General features: G+C 42.9%; 3 protein-coding genes across 5 annotated transcripts; 1 reads left to right on the forward strand and 2 right to left on the reverse strand.

Moving 5' to 3' along the window:
- Window positions 1–3: 3 nt before the first annotated feature.
- Window positions 4–8115, forward strand: mrnip (MRN complex interacting protein). Of its 2 annotated transcripts, XM_026343372.1 has the most exons (7): window positions 4–179; window positions 489–601; window positions 5881–5940; window positions 6865–6971; window positions 7070–7207; window positions 7377–7407; window positions 7699–8115. In XM_026343372.1, the coding sequence occupies exons 1-7, from the start codon at window positions 155–157 to the stop codon at window positions 8080–8082; spliced, it is 858 nt and encodes a 285-aa protein (XP_026199157.1). In that variant the 5' UTR covers window positions 4–154; the 3' UTR covers window positions 8083–8115. The 2 variants fall into 2 exon arrangements, with proteins under 2 accessions (XP_026199157.1, XP_026199158.1); XM_026343373.1 differs by lacking the exon at window positions 489–601 and having other exon boundaries at window positions 8–179.
- Window positions 8116–8215: 100 nt separating this feature from the next.
- On the reverse strand, window positions 8216–12567 carry sqstm1 (sequestosome 1). Its single transcript, XM_026343371.1, has 8 exons — window positions 12200–12567; window positions 11585–11680; window positions 11032–11297; window positions 10646–10799; window positions 10488–10556; window positions 10280–10401; window positions 8597–8807; window positions 8216–8515 (listed from the first exon to the last, which is right to left on the reverse strand). Exons 1-8 carry the CDS (start codon window positions 12366–12368, stop codon window positions 8355–8357), a joined length of 1248 nt encoding a protein of 415 aa, XP_026199156.1. The 5' UTR covers window positions 12369–12567; the 3' UTR covers window positions 8216–8354.
- A 2520-nt stretch (window positions 12568–15087) lies between these two features.
- rnf4 (ring finger protein 4) lies at window positions 15088–17585 on the reverse strand. 2 transcript variants are annotated; one of them, XM_026344373.1, is made up of 8 exons: window positions 17375–17585; window positions 16604–16628; window positions 16319–16505; window positions 16066–16160; window positions 15941–15953; window positions 15733–15847; window positions 15529–15580; window positions 15088–15449 (listed from the first exon to the last, which is right to left on the reverse strand). In XM_026344373.1, the coding sequence occupies exons 2-8, from the start codon at window positions 16613–16615 to the stop codon at window positions 15300–15302; spliced, it is 624 nt and encodes a 207-aa protein (XP_026200158.1). In that variant the 5' UTR covers window positions 16616–16628; window positions 17375–17585; the 3' UTR covers window positions 15088–15299. The 2 variants fall into 2 exon arrangements, with proteins under 2 accessions (XP_026200158.1, XP_026200159.1); XM_026344374.1 differs by having other exon boundaries at window positions 16081–16160; window positions 17375–17584.
- Between the last annotated feature and the right edge of the window lie 172 nt (window positions 17586–17757).

Consider the following 17757-nt stretch of genomic DNA (forward strand, 5'->3'; position numbering starts at 1 on the left):
GTCACACGGTCGTTCTTCTGTGACGTCAGAAGCGACGTTTTACCGCTGTTTAAAACAGACCGGGAAAAAGCAGGACCAGGACCAGGACTGGGACCAGGACTGTTCAAGACTTGTTCATCATGGTGCAAGAGTTTCACGTCGTTCGCTGTTTTAAATGTCAGAGTTTCCAAGTTCAGCAGGTAAACGGCTAAACACAGGGTAGCTAGCAGCTAAAGCTAAAGGGTAAGAAGCAGCTAACGGTAACTAGCAACTAAGGGTAAGAGGCAGCTAACGGTAACTAGCAGCTAACGGTAACTAGCAGCCAACGGTAACTAGCAGCTAACGGTAACTAGCAGCTAACGGTAACTAGCAACTAAGGGTAACTAGCAACTAAGGGTAAGAGGCAGCTAACGGTAACTAGCAGCTAACGGTAACTAGCAACTAAGGGTAACTAGCAACTAACGGTACTGTCACTGCTGAACATATTTTTTATGTTTGTATCCACACAGCGAATTCACCGCCAGCTCATTTGTGGTGGAACACGGTCTTTCCCAGATCAGCAGGTCTACGTTTGGTGTTCTACTGCGGAGTTTGTTGTTTATTAACCAGCTCATGGTCACAGGTTTCTATCCCAAAATAAAATTCGTGTACTGCAGTAAGGTTCAGAGATGTTACAGAGTCTTATCTTATATAGACAATCTTTGGCTGCCTGTAGCGGTGTGATATGGAAACCTGTTTTCCGGTGTGTGCGGAAAGCGCGCTGCTGTTTACAGGCAGGACAGAGATCAGTTAACTGACAGCGGAGTAACGAACTTGCATATTGTTAAAATCTGGAACATGCTGTCCTATATGATGATACTGTCTGTCATTTTGATGTGTAAGCCGTGGATGACAGCAGCTCCACTTAAAGCAGAGATTTCCGTTTTTTATAAAGCGCCAAATCACAACAAATGTCAAGGCACTTTACAGTGCTCTCTCCCCTCTCCTAGTAAAGCTAAATCAGTGTCCTTACTTTTTCTTTTGGTGCCCCCCCCTTTCCATCATGCTCTACTATTTCCCTGTCCTCTGTCTTTCCCCTTTAGCAGCTTTAAAAAAAAATCAAACTGATCTTAATCAAGTCAAGAAGCTTTATTGTCATTCCAACCACATATAGCTGAAGCAGTACGTAGTGAAATGAGACAACATTTCTCCAGAACCATGGTGCTACATAAGACAGAACATGGGGCTGAGGACTGCTAAGTTGTCCTAGCCACATAAAGTACATTCTGTGCAACCTAGTGCAAACAGTGCAAGAACACAAAGAGAAAGTGCAGACAGACATCTGAAGACAGTGAAAAACAGAACACAAAAAGTTTGTGTGTGTGTTGAGGAGCCTGATGGTTTGAGGGAAGAAACTATTCAACAGTCTGGTTGTGAGGGCCCGAATGCTCCGGAACCTCTTCCCTGATGGCAGAAGTGTGAAGATTGGGTGTGAGGGGTGGGTGGGTGGGGTCATCCACAATGCAGGTAGCTTGGCGGATGCAGCGTGTTGTGTAAATGCCCGTGATGGAGGGGAGAGAGACTCTAATGATCTTCTCAGCTGTCCTCACTATTCGCTGTAGAGCCTTGCGATCCGAAACGGTGCAGTTCCCGAACCAGGCAGTGATGCAGCCACTCAGGATGCTCTCAATGGTTCCCCTGTGAAATGTAGTTAGGATGGATGGGCTTTCCTCAGCTTCCTCAGGAAGTAGAGACGCTGCTGGGCCTTTTTGCTGATGGAGCGGGTGTTGAGTGACCAGGTGAGGTTCTCCTCCAGATGAACACCAAGAAATTTGGTGCTCTTGACGATCTCCACTGACGCTCCATCGATGATCAGTGGAGAGTGGCCACTCTGTGCTCTTCTAAAGTCAACATCCATCTCTTTAGTTTTCCCAACGTTCAGAGACAGGTTGTTGGCCTTGCACCAGGCTGAGAGCTGATGTACCTCCTCTCTGTACGCTGACTCGTCGTTCTTACTGATGAGCCCCACCACAGTCATGTCATCGGCAAACTTGATGATCTGATTCGAGCTGTGCATCGCTACACAGTCGTGAGTCAGCAGAGTGAACAGCAGAGGACTGAGCACACAGCCCTGAGGGGCCTCGGTGTTAAGTGTGGTGGTCCTGGAGACGCTGTTCCCGATCCGGACTGACTGGGGTCTCCCAGTCAGGAAGTCCAGGATCCAGTTGCAAAGGGAGGTGTTCAGACCCAGTCGGCTCAGCTTCCCAATCAGCTGCTGGGGAATGATGGTGTTGAATGTTGAGCTGAAGTCTATGAACAGCATTCGAATATATGCGTCTTTGTTGTCCAGATGGGTGAGGGCCAGGTGGAGAGTGGTGGTGATTGCATCGTCCGTGGAACGATTTAGAGGATATGCAAACTGCAGAGGGTCCAGTGAGGGTGGAAGCTGGGACTTGATGTGCCTTATGACCAGCCTCTCGAAGCACTTTATTCCCACTTACATAAATCACATACAATCTATTTTGGCATCAGGTATTCTCTGAACTGCTGAATCTGCCTGCTTTTTTTCCACTGCTGCTGTTTGGGTTATATGGCTGCTGAGTCATGGTCTAGGTCGTGTATTTCATTATTATAAAGTTGGACTGTTGCTTCATTTTTACAATGTTATTGTACCTGTTTGAGGAGTATGCTGCTATAGATTAGTCTGTTGCTGTCAAGTGCCTTGACATGACTTCTGTTGTCATTTGTGTCTATACAAATAGAAATGGAATTGTAAATCGAATTACTGTTAACACTAACATCACTTGCAACTGTTTTTACTAGGCTGAAACCTCTGCCTCCCATTCCACAAGCAGACCTGCAGTCTGAATAAAGTGTTCTGCTTCTTTTCAAGATAAGATGGTGCTTGATTATTAAGTGCTTTATATGTGAGGAGACGTGTTTTAAACTCTATTCTGGATTTTACAGGGAGTCAATAGAGAGAAGCTAACGTAAGAGAAATATGATCTCTCTTGCTAATTCCAGTCAGACCACTGGCTGCAGTTCTGACTGCAGTTGCAGTTCTTGGATTAACTGGAGGCTTTTGGGACGTCCTATTAATAGTGAATTACAATAGTCCAATCTGGAAGTAACAAATGCATGGACTAGTTTTTCAGCATCACTTTGAGACAGGATGGTCCTAATTTTACCAATAATCCTCAGATGGAAAAGGCAGTTCTAGATATTTCTATTATGTATGAAGTAAAGAAGATATCCTGGTCAAAGATTCGTCACAGTGTTACTTGATGCCAATGTTATGTCATCTAGGATAAGAATATGATATGACATCATGTCTCTGAGGTTGTTAGGACCAAGCAAAATAACCTCTGTCTTGTCTGAATTTAGGAGAAGGAAATTGGAGGACATTTAGGCCTTTATGTCTTTTAAGCATGCTTGAAGTTTGACTAATTGATTAGTTTCTCCTGGTTTCATAGATAAGTAAAGCTGGGTATCATCTGCATAACAATGGAAATTTATAAAGTTTTTCCTAATAATATTGCCTAAGGTGGACATTCCATTCCATTCCATTCTCATCTGCTTATCCGGGGCCGGGGCCGGGTCACGGGGGGAGCAGCTTAAGCAGAGATGCCCAGACTTCCCTCTCCCTAGACACCTCCTCCAGCTCTTCCGGGGCACCGCATTACTGCTGCCGATGCACCAATCCGTCTGTCAGTCTCACGCTCCCTTTTTCCCTCACTCGTGAACAAGACCCCAAGATACTTAAACTCCTCCACTTGAGGGAGGATCCCCCCCCCAACCTGGAGGGTGCAAGCCACCTTTTTCCGGTTGAGAACCATGGCCTCAGACTTGGAGGTGCTGATTCTCATCCCAGCCCCTTCACACTCGGCTGCAAACCGCCCCAGTGCCTGCTGGAGGTCCCGGTCTGATGAGGCCGACAGGACAACATCATCTGCAAAAAGCAGAGATGAAATCCTGTGATTCCCAAACCGGATTCCCTCCGACCCCTGGCTGCGCTTAGAAATCCTGTCCATAAAAGTAATGAACAGGATCGGTGACAAAGGGCAGCCCTGTCGGAGTCCAACACGCACCGGGAACAAGTCTGACTTGCTACCGGCAATGCCAACCAAGCTCCTACTCCGGTCATACAAGGACCAAATGGCCCTTAACAAAGGGTCCCGTATTCCCGAAGTACCCCCCACAGGATGCCACGAGGGACACGGTCAAACGCCTTCTCCAAGTCCACAAAACACATGTAGACTGGATGGGCAAACTCCCATGAACCCTCGAGCACCCTAGCAAGAGTATGGAGCTGGTCCAGTGTTCCACGGCCAGGACGAAAACCGCATTGTTCCTCCTGGATCGGAGGTTTGACTAGCGGCCTAACTCTCCTCTCCAGCACTCTGGAATAGACTTTCCCAGGGAGGCTGAGGAGTGTGAACCCCCTATAGTTGGAACACACCCGCCGGTCCCCCTTTTTAAAAAGAGGAACCACCACCCCGGTCTGCCAGTCCAGAGGTACTGTCCCTGATCTCCACGCAATGCTGCAAAGGCGTGTCAACCAAGACAGCCCTACAACATCCAGAGACTTAAGGTACTCAGGGCGAATTTCATCCACCCCTTGTGCCTTGCTACCGAGGAGCTTACTGACTACTTCGGTGACTTCGACCAGGGAAATGGATGAATCAACCTCTGAGTCCCCAGCCTCTGCTTCCTCAACAGAAGGCGTGTCGACGGGGTTGAGGAGATCCTCAAAGTATTCCTTCCACCGTCCTACAACGTCCCCAGTCGAAGTCAGCAACTCCCCACCTCCACTGTAAACAGTGTTGGCAGGAAACTGCTTTCCCCTTCTGAGGCGCCGGACGGTTTGCCAGAATTTCCTTGAGGCTGACCGATAGTCCTCCTCCATGTCCTTGCCGAACTTTTCCCAGGTCCGAGTTTTTGCCTCTGCGACCGCGCGGGCTGCGGCATGTTTGGCCTGCCGATACCCATCAGCTACATCAGGAGTCCCACAGGCCAACCAGGCCTGATAAGACTCCTTCTTCAGCTTGACGTCTTCCCTTACTTCCGGTGTCCACCACCGGGTTCGGGGATTGCCTCCACGACAGGCACCAGAGACCCTACAGCCACAGCTCCAAACAGCCGCATTGACAATGGAGGTGGAAAACATGGTCCACTAGGACTCAATGTCTCCAGGCTCCCTCGGGACCTGATTCTAAGGTGGACATATATAGAGTAAAAAGAATCAGTGCATGCACAGAACCCTGTGGAACTCCATAGCTATCTTTGATGTGCATGGAAGGATTCATCATTAACATGTACAAACTGGAATCTGTATCGAATGCAGCACTAAGATCTAACAAGACTAGTATAGAGAGTAGTCCATTCTCTGATGCTAATAGAAGATCTTTAGTGACCTTTATTAGTGTTGTTTTTGTACTATGATGTACTCATCCTGACTGGAAATCTTTATAAAGGTTATTATCGTGCACAGGAGGTGACATAATTGCTTTGAAATGACTTTTTCAAAGATTTTATAGATAAAGGACATATTGGATATTGGATAGCCTGCTAGTAAAGATTGACCACTGTAGTGGTCACTGTTTTGATTACACCAGGCAAGTGGGCCAGATTGTACTTTTGTTGTGTCTGTCAAATACTGCTCCATTTTCATTCATGATAGTTGTCTACTCACTGCTCCTGAGCTATCGGACTCCTCCGGAGCTCTGCTAAATATTAGAGGCAGGACAGATGTCCTCTATTAGGACACAGATAATCTGATTTGGCTTGAATTATAACCATAACGTAAAGAACTTTTGTTAGATTTCTCAGATGCCTAATGGTTTCCTCTCAGCAAAATAAAAGTCCAGAGCAATGCTGTTGTGTAAAGAAAGTGTGTCTGTCACCCTGTGCTGTGTCTGACAGGTGAAGAAGGCGACCAGATGGAGCTGTAAACTGTGTGGAGAGAAACAGTCGCTGCTGAAGGTAAGAAAATAATGGATTCTTTAAACTGATTAAAGTGTAACTGTAAAGATATGTTACATTTTATATTCAGGCTGATTGTTTATCTGAGTCATGCTGGTTACACTCTACGGGTTTATATTGGTTTGTTATTTCTGCCATCTGTCAGGCTCACTGGGGCTCATTCATCAATATAAGTTTTTAATAATAATAATTGTTCTTACATTTGTTCTTAAGAAAAGTCCTAAGAAAAAAATCGACATTGGATTTGTGACATGCTCTTTGAACCTTCATACTTACATTGATATATCCCACTGTCCTCATAAGTAAAAAGCACATTATAGTTGTTCCTATTAGCAGGCAAACCCCTGCTGGCCCATGGAAGGGCTTTAGACTGCAGGGCAATGTGTAAACACAGGAATCTCACACAGAAAGGGAAACGGAAGGTTGAAGACAGTGGCGCACTGGACTGCTGTGGTGGTGTCTCAGGGAGAAGAGGAACATTGTTTCATTACGACGCAACGTACGACGTTGTAATTTGACATTATTTGTGTGTAATTCTAAACAATTATTCAAAAAATATGAATGATAAAGTAAATTAAATCTTATATTAACCAAATATTTTGCACAAACATGTCAGAGTTGAAATGTGTGTAAGTCAGCTCTTTAGTGAATCTATAGATTCTGTACTTCTGTACAAATCTCAGATAAGAAAACACTGGTGAGCAGTTTCTTGTTAGCAGGATGGTTCCAGTGTATCCCACGTAACAGCAGCATTCCAGGTCCTCCTCACAGGTTCCCTAGGAAGTCTGCTCTCTACTTATTCTATGTAATAAAAAAAAAAAAAAGTTGGTGAAAATTGCGTCAATGGATTTTAAGAAGACATTTTTACTTAAAACTTGGTGAATGAGATGCAGTGATCTTATTAGCTGATTGATGAATTGACAGGAGTTTGGACGGGGCTCTGGGGCCGACTGTAGGCGTCATGTTCAGAAACTGAACGCTATGAGAGGAGCTGTGATGGACGAGCAGGAGCACCACACCTGGTCTCTATGGTAACCAACCTACTGTATGTTACCTATATTAATATTGATACCAATGTTCACCTGTAGATCAGATGATCTCACCTGTCTCTGCACCTGTCTGTTCACAGGGAGCAGGTGGATGAGGCTGAGGAGGATAGAGATGACCAGTTGCACCAGAACCAGGTGAGCCGCTGGAGCAAATTCCTTGACGCACCTAAGGAGGCAAATCCAGAGGAGGATCTTGATGGCAATAACATGATAGACAGGTGAGAGAGAGTGTATGTTGTTGGAGACCACACCCACTTACGTGTCATTACAGGTGTGATTTTTAAAAAGCAGCTGAAATGAAGGTGAAAATAAAATTCAGACATATTTCAACAAAAACTTTGACCTTTCAGGAACATTTTAAGACTTAAACTATTTGTTTTTTGACAGGAAGAGGAAGAGGAGCTGCACACCTGAGCAGGTAACATGTTGACATCATCTTTCCAGAGCTGCAACAAGAGTTCAAAACCAATAGTGGGTCACGTGACTCGAGTAGCTTCAAATAGTTCCTGGAGGGAGATTAAGATCCAGTTTTCTATTCTTCTGATAACTTGATAAAGTTACACATACAGCAGCCTGAGTTTTTAATCAGTTTCTACTCAAATTCTATTGTCATAAAGTCTAAGTAAAAACTGCTGCTGACTTTTTACATTTACATACAGAGGTGGTCACAATATTCGGTACCCCTGATCAGGTCTTCTTCTTTCTGCAGTTAAAATGCTCCAGCATGAGTCCTGTTAGACTCCCAGGCACATCCCGAGCCACCAGTCCGAACCAGACTAATTCTCCCAGTAAGAAAAGCAATAATCTTCCCTGTCTAAAAACTGGTCCAGTCTTCAGGTGGGCATGTTTCCTCAGTTCTGACTGTCTGGTACATGAGGGCGAGGTGCCTCCTGTTGGTGGCGTCATTGATCATTCAAGTCATATCATAAAGACGTCCCAACCCCTACTTCCTGTTTCCTCCATGTTTGAAAGTGGACGCGATTTCAGTTTTGATGAGTTTCTGTCAGAACCGACACAGAAGGAAAAACTGAACACTGAACCTGGTTGTTTTAATGTAAAATGTTCTGGACAGTTTGAAGGCCAGAGACTTTAAAGACCAGAATCTTTTTAAACGACTCCTGTTGAGTTTGTATCTCAAAACCAAAACCTTCAGTTCGCTGTCACCTTTATTTCACCTATTAATTTTTTTCTCTGGAATAGATTAAAGTTGAATAAAAATCAGATGCTTCAGTTTTTCACATTTTTATTCAGATTAACAGAAATGAGATGGTAATCAAAGAGTTAACTATTGATTAAAAACAGTTATCAGCTGATCTGGTTATGTTGGTTTAGTACAGGTGATGGTGTTATACTGTGATGATGTCATCAGGGCAGGGGTTGGGGCTTCTTTGCATACTGGATGGCATCAAGCGCAGCTCCGATGTCGAAGTTTTTGGCCTGAAGGAGTCGAGTCAACCAGCCGCCTTCGTCAGTGAAGCCCATGGACAGCATGAGGGACAGAGACTCCACCAGGCGGGGGTCTGCCTCTGTAGGGGAGGGAGGGGGGAGTCAGCAGGCTGCCGTAAAACATCAAACAGCTCAGACATGGGTGCAGCATTTACACTTACCTTGAGGCAGGTGAGGGTATAGAGCTGCCTCCCTCAGACCTGTAGGACCCTGCTGGTCCCCCGGGAGTCCCTGACGTTCTCCTGATAGAGCTCCCTGTATTCCTGACGACGGGTTCTGGGTTTCCGGCTGCAGGGACTGCAGCTCCCCAGTGGAGGGGTCGACCTCTTTGGAGCTCAGGTGAGTCCACTCCTCATCAGAGTCTTTGCTCACCTGGAGACCACATAGAATATGGTTCCATACTGGTTTACAACTGGTCTCAGGTTCAGACCAGTTTCTGACATTCCCACTTGGTTAGAATAATGTGACAGAGGCAGAGCAGCCTGCAAAGTTTCAAATTTCAGAACGACTACAGCATTTCCTTCTTTACTTTAATCTAGTCTTACTGAACTGATTGTTGAGTGCGTTTTACTAACCCTAACTAAAGAGTCTGGATTATTCACAGCAAGCTTTTCCTTTTAGTCTTTCCACTCGGCACAACATGAGATAGATGAGTCTGGTGAAGGAGATATTTACCAGGCTTACTGTTGTTGGACTGTGCTTCTTTACTTCACCAGAATTATAAACATGAAGGTTCTTTTCTAATCATGTCACTTGTTCTACTCATGCGCTGAAAACACAGTTTTCCGCGGTGCACATTCTGTGTTACGTCGTTTCTCCTGTGTGCTCTACACAGTGACCACCCGCCACCCGAAAGCCAAACAGACTATTTCCACAAGTGAGGGTACGTCACCCAGATTTTCTTCTGCTGTGTGAACAGTGCTCTGCACAATGTCTGGACCTGATTCTCGAGCCTTCATTTTTTAGAATTTTAGATAACCCTAACCCTGTTATTGTGACTTGAATATGCAGTTCTGACTTGTGCAGTGTGTGACATTTATCGTAAAGTGAGTCATTCAGACATTAAGCCAACACATTCAGATGCTCAGAATAACAGAAAACTGTAATGTGATCTAAATGTTATCTTAGCAGTAAAAACCCTAATCCTAACCCCACAAGTAACTCATGTGCTGTCAGTAAAACATGCCTCTTAATTTTTAAGTTTCTATGTATAACGGATGAAAGCTAGTTTTTTTTTTTTTTTTTTTTTTTTAGAGTCAGATCCAGATCCACCTGTGGAGATTAGGTCATATTTGAAACAATTTGAACCCATTTTCTAACCAGGTGGTTAAAACCTGTAAAACGTTGATGTTCACAAAATTTCTAATGGAAATTTGTTTATGCTAAGCTAAATGATGTTTTTGGTCATTGCCATGTTAAACTCTTTACAGTAAAATTATTAACATGTCAGTATTCAGATATCAGCAGCTAAGTCGCTTTTACCACGTAATGACTAGATTGTGTCAACTGTTTAACTGATTATTAGTTACTGATGACATACGGAGCTAGAACAATGACTTTAAAGCTGGGCATTGAAAAATAAGTCAGAGTCAGCTAACCACAGTAAGTTGACATACTAAAACTCTTCTGATGCAACTAAACCAACTATGTTAGTTGTTGAATTTGGTTACTTTTAGCACGCACCAGCAGTTAGCCTAGTAAGCTAAGTAGTAGTAATTCCAGCAGGCCTCTCCTAAAGCAGCATAACTTTAGTTGAAGGTTTACCTTAGCCCATCACAATGTTTTTACTAAAAACAGAGAAACTCTCTGACAGAAAGTTGGCATCTTGAATCATTATGACTGACCTTTGACCCTTCGTTGTCCCCTCCATCCATCTCCACGTCACCTCCCCCCCCCACACTCTGAGAGGGAGGGGTCACCTTGGTCCTCTGGCCCTCATGCTCCACATCGATGTCCACATCGATACCTGTAGATAAACATGATTACTTCGCTCTCTAAAAGGCCAATCAGAAAGCTACATTACTCTTAGGTGTTAACAGTGAGATCACTCACCCAGTGGGCTCAACATGGCCGCCACCCCCTCCCCAATGTTCTTCAAGAAGTCCACGTTGGCCTGAGAGACTGCAGAAAGAGGTCAGAGGTTATTAAATAATAAACTCAAAGTTTATTATTGATTAGATAATTTACTGAAACCAGAGTATAACACCAACCAGAGGGGGCACTGCCATCAGCTCCAGGACTGGAGGGTCCAGCCTGACCCTGATCATGGTTCTGAGCTGAGGCAGAGGCCTGAGCTTGGTTCAGGTTCTGGTTCCACATTCCGCAGTGTCTCATCTTTTTCAGCCACTTCCCTCGAGGAAACCACTGCAGACACATAGGAAGGAACAGTTCACTGAAAGAGCCTGACAGTCGCAGAGCTTAATGACCAAATTCACCTGTCAGTGAAATTACAGGTTTATGTAATTATTAATAAATTAAAGTCCTCACTGCTGTGATGTCAGCAGTGGGTGTGGTTAGGTCTTAAGGACCAGTGCCTGCAACTTGTTACTGTGTAATACCCCATCAGCACCTGCTTCCTTCCCATAATGCCATTCACCTGCAGCGGGTGCCAGATGGGCAGCAGAGCATGCTCAGTGTGCTTCCCTTGGGCCTGGCAGCTGGAGCACAGGTCGTAGTCGGGACAAACTGAACACTTGAAGCGGGTTCCGACCACGGGGCCCTCACATCCGTCACAGGTGACGTTAGGGTGGAGGGCGGGGGGTGGGGGGCCATGGTGATGGGGTGGCGGGTGGTGAAGAGGGTGCCCAAAGGCGAAGGGGGGGAGGGCGTGGAGAGGAAAGTCCCGTCTATGCTCCTTCTTCTCTGAAAGAGGAAGATCAGAAACAGGTTGTTTACATTAAAACAGAATTTATGTTGTCTGTTGCTATGAGGTCAACATCTTTCATTGGAAACTAGTCATAATGAGATGGAAATGTTAAAGATTAAAATGTTTATAATAAATGTATGTTTGAAACAATAAATTTAACAGGACCTTCTCTGGTTAATGTATTTAACTCAGATGGACACCAAAAAAAAAAAAAAACTGGTTGAACTAGGATCTAAATATAACCACATGTATAGTGACGTTCATGTGTGTTGTGGGTTTGTACCTTTGATGAAGAGGCGGAAAGTGTTGTCCTTCACACAGGCCAAACCCATCATCAGCTCATCATCCGAAGAAAATGCCACCAGGTCCCCGTCTTCATCTGTTAGATTAAACATTATTATTATTATTATTATTATTATTATTATTATTATTATTATTATTATTATCATCATCATCATCATCATCATCAGTGTGTGAAGCGTAAAATAAAAAGTTTCAGATATGTAATATTCCACATTTTAATCAGAAGGTTTATATAACAGACAGGGTACAAACTATTCTAAACCCATCTAATACTGTCAACAGTGAACACAGTGTCTATGTGATGAATACAAACTGTGAAAGTACTGACCCAAATAATTTAAAGCCCACTGTGCAGAACTCCACCAGAAAAACACAGAATTTAACGTCTCATGTTTCAGGAGTTATTCAGACTAATTTCAAACGTTTCTATATTCTTAATATTTTACCTCATAACATGTTGAAGCTGAATTTTTCCAGTTTGTTTTGACATCTTACATAATTTTATAAATGTAACTATCACATTACCCCTGACCCTGTAGTTGAAGGAAGGTTTTTTTATCGATTAATGATGTATATTAAAGTGAAAATCACTGACCTCGGTAGTACATGTTGAAGGAGCTGTTGTTGAGGCTGTTAAAGACTGACGCGGTTTTCTTGCTCAGATACTCGAAGCTGCAGGAAACGTCCTGATCCACAGCGAACCTCCGGATCTCCTTCACCGCCTCGTCCTTCCCCAACAGGTAGGCTTTCACCGTCACCGACATGCTGCTGCGATAACCAGTTGCACTCCGGGCCGAGAACACTCACTTTTACAGACAATTAACAGAACACTGAGACACCGTGGTGACACTCGCTGTGAACAAGACTACGTGAAGCAAACAGCCGATTTGTCCGAATCAAAGTCAGAAAGTTTGTGACGCAGCGTTAAATCGCTCCACTTTTTATGTTTACTTCCGCGACACACGTCACAGTCAACATGAGAAGTAAATTTTGACACGGTTTCCGATTGGCCCATTTAGGCAGTCCCGCCCAGATGACCAATGAGAGACCGAGGAATGACTCGGCACTTTCCAATTAGGGACTTTCCCGTGAGTCAGCTGACCAATCAGGAATGGCTGTATAAAGTTCGTATTAAAGGGAAAAAAATAAGCGGAGTCATTGTCACAAGACACAAGATGGCGGACGGTTCATATTTTATACATGACGTTTGATTCAGTTTTAACTGTTAATGTTTCATGTTTAATGTCCTGTTTCAGCTTTTAAAAAGGGTTTTAGAAAAGTAAATTCAGTTATCTCCTGAGTTTAAACTCGTTTCTGTTTTCACTTCTGATTGGCTGCTGGGACGTCACACAGAGTGATGTCATGATGCAACACCTGGGAAACAACATAAAACACAAATAGCAGTTTAAATGACTCAGCTTATGTAAAAAGCTTAAACATTAAAAACCTTTAAAGACAATTTGATTCATTTAACAAAATTGAAGGTTGCAATATCAAAAACTACATGAACACAAAACAGTTTCATCAAAAATGAGAATACTAACAATACAAACTCTATCATTACTATCAATATTACAATAAATACTACCGTACTAACATGCAGTAATAAACAAATACAATGAGACATCAAAACAGTATGTAACCAGTGTACGGAGGCACAGGCTTGTCAGGTAATGGGATGAAATGTATTCAAAAATTATCCTATAATAAATGGTATAACAAAGACTTAATGGTGAATTTAAATAATTCACCATAAACCTTGATTTGTCTTAATTCAGATCGATAACAGAAGAGATCATAAACTTTTTCAAACGCCAGTGCAGACTGCCACTGTCTATTATTTTTATTACTCATCCATCTAACAATTTCTTCTGTTAATCAATTGGTACTGTCAGTGTCGTAAAAATGTTTTAAATTCTTTACAGAAAAAGACAATTGCCTGTGTTCCAGGCAGAAACAATTTACTTTCTTATCTGTGGTTGAAGTTGGAGCCTATTGTTACGTCCACATTAACAACATCTCAAACCACAAACTAAAGCTTCTAGTTTGTCAACAAATATTATAAAGTAAACCATCCAATACTATGACTGCTTTAATTTCTAAATATATATCTGTGTTTGATATTTATAGCCTGTAAATTTAACGCTAATTAAACATTAACATTTAATTAACATAATTAGTGCCCAATTCAACCACAGATCATTAAGTAAATCAGCTTAAATACATACATAATCAATATACGCTGAGTCATTTGAACTGCTATTTATGTTTCCTATTGTTTCCCAGGTGTCGCATCATGACATCACTCTGTGTGATGTCCCAGCAGCCAATCAGCAGCAGACTCTGGGTCAGGTGACAGTGACTCATTAGTCATGTGAGTCTGAGTCAGGAGGTGAAAACAAACAAAAGAAAAAGGCTTCAGAACAGAAACAAGTTTAAACTCAGGACATAACTGGATTTAATTTTATAAAAACCTTTGAAAAAAAGCTGAAACAGGACAAAGCTTCATACAAAGTCCTAATATTCCGCTTTTGATTTGGTGTTCAAAGACAGCTTCTAACCTGGAACCAGATTTTGTGCGTTTTACCTTTGGTTGCCTTTATGCCACAAATTCTCTTTTTAATTTTTTTTTATCATCACAGGGTTACAGAAAAAAATCTGAGTATAATTATTGGAAAATAAGTTTTACTTCAGCTGTCGAAGAACAGAGAGAAAAACTAAATCAGATTAAACTAATCTGATTACTCTTACAGGTATGGACCAGATTCTGCTAACTGTAACTGACTTTAATAGTTAAGTGTGGGGGCCAAAACCATATCTAATTGTTGACCAATGAGCAAAGCATCCTGCAGGTGTGCGGAACAACATCAACAGCCAAAGTGACCCTGATTCGAACCACTACAAAGCAAAGCAGTTGCCTCGCTCAGCTGGCCCTGAAGCTTTGTTCACAAAACAGTTTAAACTCTGCCTCAGGATCATACACAACAAAACCACTAGAGCCAGACTGATGAAATGACCTCACAAGGCAGAATTCTGTGTTCTCTTTCATCTTAACACCATCTCTCCGTCCGGAACTGTTTATAGGTTGTGTACCTATAAATAGAAATGACCTCCTGAAGTAATTTCCCATACCCATAAATAGTTCCAAGTGGAGAAACAGTCTCTCACTCAGAGAACCCCAGTTACTCAGCTAACCAGGTAGTTATCTAAAAGAGTTTCCTGGATTGTGGATCTGTTGCTACAAGAACAATCTCGACAAGAATATGGAAGACCAGCAGGTCCAAGATCAGGTCAAATCCACTGATCATTAGATCCAGATTTTATCCATTCCTCATTAAACGGGAAGCTGAGTCACAAATTAATTCTTCTTCTCCCCAAGTTCATCATGTCGGTTCTCTGCTACTGCTCAATAAAATACATACTACAGAGTAAAAGTACACAGCAGTTTTGATTCATTCATATGTGAAATAATTTCATTTCATATTTTACTCTGAAAATCTCTGATTTATTTCAACTGTCGCACAAAAACAAAAGAAAAAACATTTCAACTGAAGAATAAACTCAAACACATTAATAATATTTCCATTATCAATAACCAATCAGCTTGATTGAAGGTTTCCTGTTCCCGATAGGAGGAAAAAAAAAGGGTCAGCAGCAAAAACACTATGATGTATCACTATGTGATCATAGTGAGGTTAGATGTAGAGGGGGTGGTACTGGCGAGGTGTCAGTTTCTTCCTGCAGGTGGGACAGGTGTGTGATGATGTCAGAGCGTCTCTCAGACACTGGCTGCAGAACACGTGACCACATTTGGTGGAAACAACCAATCGGCCGCTCTCAACAATCTGCAGAGAAAACTACAGCCAATGAGAGTGCAGGGTTTCTACTTGTCGGCCAGGCGTAAAAAATTTGTGTCAGTCTCACCTCAGAGTACGAATCCATACAGATGGGACAGCTGATGGTCCCTGGGGTGGACCTGGAAAACAGACTTAGACTCAGGTCCAGAAGAAACCTCGAGAGAGTACTGTCTCTGCTGCTGGTCCAGGTAATAGACAGATCCCAGTGCAGGTATGAACAGTGGGATCAGTGTATTACATTGAAGTGTGTACAGTGGGATGGGTGTATTACCTGGAAGTGTGTTGAGACACCACCAAGGCAGAGGTGAGGAGAGAGGGTGTGTCCTCATCTTCATCACTGCTGACGATGTAACTCTCACCTGTGGGAACTCTCCTGCTCTGAGGACCTGATGGAGGACATCCACACAAATGTCAGACTGCTCCTTTATAGAATGTTACTAAACATTATGTATCTGAGACACTAAAAAAATGAGTTTTACCATCGTCGACCAGCTGGACGCAGCAGCAGCAGCACAAAGAGAAAAAGGAGAAGAACAATCAGGATTGATCCATTTTCACATCAATAACTGAACTGAACAACTGTAGTATCACAAAGTAGTATTACTGCATTATCTCTGACCAGTATTGAGTCATTGTTGGTCAGGTCGACCACAGCAGCTTCTGATCCTTCACATGTGAGATCCACCACCTCCTCCACACCTGCACACACACACACACACACACACACACACACACACACACACACACACAGTCAGTCAGTGATCATTTACTGGTCAGCGATAAGATGGCTTGACAAGAACCCAAATCAATGTTTGATCAGTGAATTCATGTTGGTTCAACTTCTGATCAGTACTGACTGTCCTCTGTATTGTCCATCACATCGATGGTCTCCGTGGGGGAGGCAGAGTCACCATTTGACGTCCTGCTAACATTAGCCGTCCTGCTAGCTGCTCTGCCAGTCCTCCTAGTGTTAATGGCTCTCCTGGTCTTGATGCTGGATCTGGAAACCAGAGGACTTGCTGTGGCCCTCCTCCTCCTCTGAGCCTGGAGACATACACAGGTTTGTGAAATGTATTAATGAAACAAATTAACTGATGAAATATCTCTACTGTATAAGTATTTCTGAGATGACAGAAACTTACAGAGCTGCTCATATCATCAGAGACGCTGTGGACAGAAACACAGAGTTAGAGGAACTCTCCAGGTCATATCAGACTGACATGACTCAGGGAGACCACAAAGGGGTTTTTGGTTTAAAGGGTATTCAGTTCAGTATAAAATGTGTGACTGAGCTCTCATGTGTTGATAGACAAATTAAATGCTTTGTTTCTGTGAAATGGAAATTGATTTAAAGGACTTTAAAGAAATGGTAATGAGCTGCACAGGTTTTATAACAGCAGCCAATGCTAATGATTTGGCGCTAAACTAAAAATTGAATTGAATTGAATAGTGAAACTAAAACTCCAGTAAGCAAATATCTGTATTACTCAGTTCTGTCAGTCAACTGTCATGTACAATCCTTATGTGTATTCAGTAGGGCTGAAACCAGGAGCGGCATCACTTCACTGTTTGGGAGGATTCACATCCAGTTATATGTCCGATACTAAGAGAAAGAGTGATAACTTCACTCCGGTGTAAACCTTCTTACCTTCTGACGTTAGCTTGTTTCCTTAGCTTACAGATAGCCTTCCGGTAGCTAACAGCCGCGGCTGTTGTAAAAATCTGTTCCCTTTTAAAAACTATTATAAGCCGCGGTACTTTATGCTATTTGGCGTTGCTGCCATATCAATTTAAGGTGTATAACGTGTGTTTGTTGCTGACAAGTTAAGTATGTGTTAACTTACATCAAAGTTTCAAACTTTAGCCAAAAACAGATTTTACCCTTAACAGCAATACCGACAGATTATACTCACCCTGAGTGTTTCCTCTCCCGTTAATGTCGTCCCGCGGCTGAATTACCGTTAAGACATTAAACCATCAAAGTAATAAACAGTTGACTGATTTAAAGTGGTTTAATTTCTATAAAGTCAGAATAATAACCAGCTGATGGATTAATTCCCGCCGAACAGCTGATGCTAATGTTAGCTTCGGGTTTCAGGAGTTTCTTCTTCGCCACCGGAAATGGGCACCACAGGTTGCAGAGCTGCTCAGCGCCCTCTGCCGCCTCACAGGGAGTAGCTCGGTGTACGGCCGCTGCTGAAAATACGCCAAAATAAATAATAATAATAATAATTTACAATAATTTCTACTTAAACATTGTTACGTTACTAAAGTAATAATTTCAATGTGCATCAAA

Source organism: Anabas testudineus, chromosome 9 (genome assembly GCF_900324465.2).
Source record: "Anabas testudineus chromosome 9, fAnaTes1.2, whole genome shotgun sequence".
Classification (NCBI taxonomy): domain Eukaryota; kingdom Metazoa; phylum Chordata; class Actinopteri; order Anabantiformes; family Anabantidae; genus Anabas; species Anabas testudineus.

Excerpts from the sequence above, each read along its gene's own strand:
- mrnip (XM_026343372.1), top strand. The coding sequence starts at position 155 with ATGTCAGAGTTTCCAAGTTCAGCAG. Across the intron at positions 5,941-6,864 it reads AGAAACAGTCGCTGCTGAAG|GAGTTTGGACGGGGCTCTGG; the intron begins GTAAGAAAATAA and ends ATGAATTGACAG. Across the intron at positions 7,408-7,698 it reads GGAGCTGCACACCTGAGCAG|TTAAAATGCTCCAGCATGAG; the intron begins GTAACATGTTGA and ends TTCTTTCTGCAG.
- sqstm1 (XM_026343371.1), bottom strand. The coding sequence starts at position 12,368 with ATGTCGGTGACGGTGAAAGCCTACCTGTTGGGGAAGGACGAGGCGGTG. Across the intron at positions 11,681-12,199 it reads CTTCAACATGTACTACCGAG|ATGAAGACGGGGACCTGGTG; the intron begins GTCAGTGATTTT and ends TTAATCTAACAG. Across the intron at positions 10,800-11,031 it reads CCATCTGGCACCCGCTGCAG|TGGTTTCCTCGAGGGAAGTG; the intron begins GTGAATGGCATT and ends ATGTGTCTGCAG.
- rnf4 (XM_026344373.1), bottom strand. Across the intron at positions 16,161-16,318 it reads GATGGACAATACAGAGGACA|GTGTGGAGGAGGTGGTGGAT; the intron begins GTCAGTACTGAT and ends GTGTGTGTGCAG. Across the intron at positions 15,450-15,528 it reads GTATGGATTCGTACTCTGAG|ATTGTTGAGAGCGGCCGATT; the intron begins GTGAGACTGACA and ends TTTTCTCTGCAG.